The following is a 6,822-nucleotide window of genomic DNA, read 5'->3' as shown; positions in this document are numbered from 1 at the left end:
AAAGGAATTGGTAAGGTGGATAATGCTCTCACTGGAGGCTGCATAGGAGATCCAGCTACTGGATCCCTGCAGTCCCTTCTGGCTTCATTGCCTCCAGCAATGATAGAGGGGAGCAGCAGGAGCCTGTGGTGCTCCCGTGGTGCCGCTGCTCTTGCAGAGCCAGGTGTCTGGCAGGAAGGAGGCTGAAACTTCTGGCACTCAGAGGATCCTGAGACAGAAAAGTTTATTAAAGGAAAGGCAAAATGGTTGCATTCTTTCTGGTTCTCTTTCCTTCTCTGGTGCCAACATCAACCCAGGCAAACCACCACTGCACTGCTGCCTAGATGGCTGCCAGTTGACCCACCGACTACACAACTCGTGGTTGCTCACTGCAAGCCACACGGAAGTGTACTGCTCTGTCTTTGTAAACAGGCTAAAAATATCATGGTGCTGTTCCTCTGAGGGCCTGGGAGTTCAGAGAGGCTGGGAAGGAAGCTGGGGTCAGGCTGCCTCCAGGGACTAGGCGCAGGCATCACACTTAGGCACGGAGCCATGGGACAGTCCCCTCTGGCCCTGCAGAAACAGGGACTGGCTAGAAGAGACCCAGTGTGTCAGACACAGTGCTGGTGTCCTGCTGCCCCAGCCCATGCGAGTCAGTGGTGCCAGGTCTCCTTGGGTTAGTGCTAATTGTGCGAGAGTGCAGGAGGTGTGACTTGGAAAGCCCCAAAGCTGCATGAGAAGCCCAGTGTGGCAGCGGGGAGCAGCCTGGGTGGTGCGACTGCTCACAAAGCTTGGCTTTGGTTCTGCTCCTCTTCTGAAGAGTGTTTGTTCTCTTTTCTGTATCACTGCATTCACCGGGTTCAGTGGTGCAAGTACCAGCATCCTGCAAAACACTGCTTTCTCCAGGTGGTGCTACCCCCAGTCAACCAGGGGCCCCATTTCTGAAGGGTGCCCTGTAAGAGGCTTGTGTCTGCATTTCCTCTGATTTCTGGAGTCAGAAAAGACTATTCTTTCAGACATCCTATTTTAGAAGCAATTAAAAGCTAGTTTCTGTTCTCATCACACCAGTGTACCTTGCTGAAGTCCATGACTATCCTAATCACATCCCAGTCAGGATAACCAGGACCCATGTCTGGATGTCTCCCTCCACAAAAGATGCAGAAGTATATTCCAACTAGAAACTCACCAGGAGTTGTTTCAGTTTGCTATGTACGTCTGGCAGCCACAGGGACCTGGAACGCTTTTGGGTTTTCCTTCATTAGCGCTTAACCTTGTTACCTGGTGCAAGATTGTGCAACGCAGAGTTAATTAGTAATGAGCTCTGGTGCCCCAACAGGCATCTGTTGTGTGCTGTGAGCAGCTGAAAATGGAGACCAAGGATCAGCTCTGGTCTTCCAGCAGAGATCTCTGCTGTTGTACACTGCCTGGCTTCTCCCTCTGTCTCTCCATTGTCCTTGTAAATTTAGCATTTCCCCTACATGAGCTGTGGCAGTGGAAGCCAGAGATCGGCTCCTCTCCCTGGGCCTGTGGCAACTGCCTGGTCCTGGGCAGTTCCATCTCAAACAAAAAGGGAATAGGTCCACAACTGAATAAACGCACATGGTGGGAATTAAACGCCCAAATGTGCTACTAGCGTTCTCTAGTCTCTGCCTGCCCGAAAACCCAGTGAAACCCCAAACCGCCCAGCACTCTGGTGGGTTGGTGTGGAGGTGGGTGCTTTTCTCTCACGTGGCTGCCTTCCTGCAGCCAGTCTCACCGTGAGCCCGTTGCCTACCTGCAACAGCGCCTGGCCACACTGACCGTACAGACTGTTCACTGTGAAATAAATTCACACTGTGATCAGCTGCCTCTTCTCCAACCCAAATGAATTTGCTATAGAGATTGTTTTAAAGGAAATAACCTTTGTTGTGTGAAAGAGTTCCAGTGTAAGAGCACTAGATTCAGCTTACTTTTCCCATTGCCTCTGGCAAAGCTGAGCAGAGTGTTCAGTGTGGTGTCCACACTAGGGCACTCAGCAATGGGCTTTGCACTGAGCTCATTCAGCTGGGCCATGCTCCAGTTTATCGAGGATTTCTCACTGTCGTAACTCTAGTGCTTCTAGTACCTCTGTGTGTTTCATTCGTCTCTGTCCCACAGATGATTTAAACTATATGTACCCTGCATTTATGCCTTAACAGTATTTCTTGCTGGGACCCGTGCCACCCACACCTTTGGCGCTGTCAAACTCAGTCCCTGTTGCAAACTCAGTTGTCAATGCTGATGTGAGACGGCAGCCAAAGTGACTGCTGATGGATACTGAGGGAAAGAGAAAGGAAACAGCATGTCAGAGCCCCGCGGGGGTGCGAAGAACAGCTGGAGGGGGCTGTGTCCAAGCTGCTCTTTCCCAGGGAGGATTCTCCACCCCGTCCTGGGTGGGATCTCAGCAGTCCTGCTTAAAGCCGAGCAGACAGGGTTGGAGTTCAGTTGCCCCGGGCAGGACTTGCTCGCTTGCAGGGACACAGGAATAACTTCTGCACACGACAGTGATACATTGCAGTTCACTCTCCCCATGGAAGGTAGGAGGAGGTTTATTTTCTTTCCTTGATTATTCTATTTCTTTAATGTTATTACCAGAAAAGAGGGCGTGAGCTGTTTTGGGGTTGGAACAGCAAAGGTGTGGGTCTCGCTGTTCTGTCCTGGGATGTGCTGCTTCTGCCTGTGCTCGTTTAGACAGAAAACAGAAAGTTTTACATTGATACATTTTGTTTGGGATTTAGGGAAAAATGCAGTTATTATAAATTTTGCAAACTAATGCTTAAGCAGCCTTGTGACACGCAGGGCATTTAATGCTACAGCAAAGCCTGCTCTCTGAAAGGAGGCAGTACAGCTGAGGGTTTCGTGCTCGGCAGAGGTTTCTCCTCTAGAGGGTAGCAGCTACCTGCGCTGCTGCAGCCGGACCCGCGGCGCCCTTTGCAACCGCCTTAGGGGCACGGCTTCAGCTGCCCGCTGCCCTGCAGCGACGGAGGTGCCCTGCGAGGACTACAGAGCCCTTTGGGGGGGGGGCACGCATGTGTGCATGAATATATATATGCACATGCGTGTGGTTTATTTTGTTGTACGTCTCACGGATCATTAGTCATGAAATTCCACGTGCTGGCCAAGAAATGGAGGTTTTTGTTAGATAAAACTTCTGTGTCTCACTGTGAGTGTCAGCCCAGGGTGGGCAGGGCAGCAGGAGAGGGCACTGGATGCTCCTCACAGGGATCACCAGGACCCTTAGTGCTTGCCACCGAAGTCTCACCCCTGACTGTGTGTGCACCAGCAGGGCAGGAGAAAGCTTTCCCGCAGGGGACGGTTGGGTTGGCTGGCAGCATGGGAGATGCGAAAGTGGAAGCAGGGTGTCATGGTGGGGAAAGCATGTCCACTTCCCATGATGGGAAAACATCAGCATCAGAGGAGAAGTCACCATAAACACTGATGCCTCTTCCTGAAAAGTAATGGCAAAAGTGATCTGTTTACCACGAGGTAAAAAGCTGAAAGGAGGACCTTTGCAATGGGTGCCCTAAGCCTGCAGCAGTGGAGTGGGTGTCCCAGCACCCGGGGCTGGGTGAGGAGCAGGGGCTGGAGAGGGGCAGCTGGTGCTGCTCTGGGCTTCAGTGCTCAGCCATGCTCCTGGGTCCTTCCCATCCTCCCCAGAGCAGGAGGAGGTTCTTGGATACAGGCTGAGCATGTTTGCTGTTTCAGCTGGTTCAACCCCTTGGTTGCTTGGGGGAGCACTTGCTCTCCCACCTCCCTCCTGCTGTGTCTGGGTGCCCTCGGCAGGGCTGGAGCCCCTCAGCAGCAGCCCCAGCCTGCGGGAGCTTGTGCCCCCATGCTGGGGCAATCCTGGCATTACTCTCGCCATCAGCTGGGCCAGCTTCAGCTCCCGCCTTTGCCAAAGGCTTGCTTTGTAATGCTGAAACAATCCTACAGTAACTCTGACGGATCTGTAGGAGCATATTAAGTGTCTACATGTCAGATGGTGGCTTTCATTTTATCACTCCATGTAAAATATTTTGTATTCTCTGGGCAGGGGATGGAAGTGTTACAGTGAATGTTTTCAGAAAATGAATTAGTGTCATGTCGTCCCTTCCCAGTGACACTCCCCTGACAGACGGCCACTGGGGCTGCAGCTGCCTGGCCTTGCCGGCAGCTCTGCTTTCACATGGGCTTTGAGGATTGTTTGTCAGAACCACAACTGGGAATAACACCGCATTTCTTGTCCTTTGCCTCTCTATAAAATAAATCAAGCTGAGTTTTCAACCCTCTGTTTGCTGATGCTCTCTGGCCAAGTTTTGAGTCAATTTATTTCTCATTGCTTTTCGTCACCCTGGCAATGTGCTGAGCACAAGAGCTGGGAAGAAACACAATTAGTTTGCTGCATTTGAGGCCAGGGCTGAGCATCCCTCCATTGGTACACACAGGTCTTCCAGGCAGTGGAAAATGTGTATTTTTTAAGGTAGAAAATTACTTGTCTTTTGGAAATGAATAAATTGTTGACATAAGCTAAAAGTCATAAGAGGAGAATGGGTTGCGTTGCCAGATATTCACCATAAGAACAGCATGCACTTGAGTGCTGATACAACAAATGCGGTGGGAAGTGACCCAGGGGGATACTGGCTGGAGGGCAGGAAGGGCAAAGCTGCTGGCCATGCCATGCGCAGCGGCAAGGAAGGACACACTGTGCCCCATGGCTGCTGTGCCTCAGGGGTGCTGAGGAGGGAGGAGCCACCATCTATCTGCTCTCCTATGCATTGCATTCACTGATGAAAGCTGCTTGTAAAGCCAGTAGAAGTGCCCGGCATGAAGCACAAGCCTGAGGCGGGCAGTAGGGTGACCCAGGTCCTGGCAGTGCCTGTTTGGGGTGTGTGGTGGTGTGGAAACCTGCTGGGGTGCTGCAAAAGCCCCCCAAGCAATCATGGGGCTGCTGGGGTCAGCGCTCCCAGCCATGAGTGGGGCTATCCCCCTGTCCACAGTGCTTGTCCTGTGGTCAGAGAGCTATTAAGAGATGGGGAGCTGGTTCTGGAAGTGTTTTCATGTGGATTGCTGTTCTCTTTGGTATAAATTTGCCATTACAGCTTCTGAAGTCCATCATTTAGGAGCACTGCCAGGGTTAGCATTATCTGACACATACCAAAAACCCGGCCCTCGTGGTCTGGCAAGACCTGTGTAACAGGGGCTGAGTGCACACACTGTCCACTGTACCCGTCCCTCCTCTGCCTCTTCCTGTTTCCCTTGATGCTCCTGGGAAAAGGCAGGACCTGGAGCTGTTGGAAGGCATGCTTGTGTGGGAAGGGAACTTGGCTTCTCTGGTGAATAAATAATATCAAATAAGTAGCTGTTTTATGCATTAAAATGAAGCATTCTGAAAGGCAAAATACAAAGGAAAGGCCTAGCTGACAGCTCAGTAGGTTTTACTGTGGTGCCGGACGTCTTCTCGCTGCTGGAGCCTGGGGACCACTTGTGAGTCTCAGCTTGGTTCAGTGACCTTAAGCATGTGAAGTAGGATTGGTGCTGGCCACCCTGGTTTCAGCTTTCCAGGGCTATGGTACTTCAGACCTCACTGCTGATTCCATCATCTTCCAGAAACAGAGCAGGAGCAGGGCATTTGAAGGGGCAGATATCTGTGGTGGGTGCACAGAGGGTGGTTTTATGAAGAGGCCAGTGCTCATGTGCTGCATGGCAGCTTCCTCCTCTCCTTCCCAACTCCCAGCTTTGACTTTTTTTCTCAGTTTTACTCATTGTGTTTGGTAATTGTTTCTCCTTTCTTTCACAAAGCAGCACAGTAATCAGATGATGTCCCTGACTCTGCTACCTGGCCTTGCATGATGGGGCCTTTCTATTTGTTAGGCAAAGCCTATTGATTTAATTTCTGTATCATTATTCAAGTTAATATTGAGTATATCACTGATGATGGTGCGTGAAATCAAACAGAGTCTAAAAAAAAGGGTGAAATATTAAATAAATCCTTGCTGAAGGACAAGGAGGTGGAGTTGCAATAAAGTTACACGGTGCTGTGGCTGCTGCTCCACCCCTCCAGCTGCACGCAGGCTGTTAGTGCCTTCGGCTTCTGGGAGACATTGGCAGGGCCACCTGAGCTGGTCAAACACCAGCACTGGGTGCTGCTGAGGGACATGGATTGGAAGCCATGTCAAATAGTGAATGGCCAAACTTGTATCCAACCTCAGCTAGCTCCTGTGCCACTGCAGCTGCAGATGTGGGTCTGGGGCTGATGCTGGCAGAGTGGTTCACTTGATGACTACCTGGGACGAGAGAAAGAGGGGACCTTTCCCACCTAGTGCAAGGAAGATGAGAGCTGTCTGCCAAGGTGGATATACTGTCCCTTTCACCAGCACATCTTGGACTAAGTAGAAATAGTCATCATACTTGACATTACACATAAAGATGGGTCTGAAGAGTGTATAATAAATGCAGACATGTCTGTGACTGGTTGTCCAGGGACTGTGGGAAAGACCTGTCCAACCCAGCTTTCTCTAGGCTCTCAGGGTAGCTTGCCACTAGATGTCACAGCATGCTTGGGTTTGCTGCTGGGGCCCAGGTGTGCCACCAGTGCTCAGGACCCCAGCCAACCCACGCAGAGTGGGGGCGAAGCTATTCCCTAAAGTCCCTCAGTTGGACTGAAGCAAATAAATAACATCTTTATGACCATTCTTTTCTTCTAGAGCATTTTGGAAACGTTCTTAGATTTCATATGTCATTCAGCAAAGTCAGAGAGAGCACCAGGTGAATAAAGAGGTTCACCTGCTGCCAGCCCACGGGGATGACCCCGGTGGGACCCCTCCCCTGGCAGGTATCTAGTAGCCC

The 6,822-nt window shown here is 51.1% G+C and overlaps 1 protein-coding gene across 6 annotated transcripts in view; it reads left to right on the top strand.

Annotated features, from left to right (window-relative positions):
* Positions 1–2,429: 2,429 nt before the first annotated feature.
* LOC142061300 (rho GTPase-activating protein 7-like) overlaps positions 2,430–6,822 on the top strand; it is a 54,892-nt gene continuing 50,499 nt past the window's right edge. For 5 of the 6 annotated variants that reach the window (XM_075102139.1, XM_075102138.1, XM_075102137.1 and 2 more), the window contains exon 1: positions 2,430–2,534. In XM_075102139.1, the coding sequence (XP_074958240.1) occupies positions 2,528–2,534 (7 nt within the window). In that variant the 5' untranslated portion in view covers positions 2,430–2,527. The remainder of the gene's footprint in view (positions 2,535–6,822) is intronic. The other variant, XM_075102140.1, reaches the window with a different exon arrangement.

Source organism: Phalacrocorax aristotelis, chromosome 8 (genome assembly GCF_949628215.1).
Source record: "Phalacrocorax aristotelis chromosome 8, bGulAri2.1, whole genome shotgun sequence".
NCBI lineage: Eukaryota > Metazoa > Chordata > Aves > Suliformes > Phalacrocoracidae > Phalacrocorax > Phalacrocorax aristotelis.
Note: the sequence above shows the minus strand (reverse complement) of the source record. Positions and strands in the feature narration are given on the sequence as shown.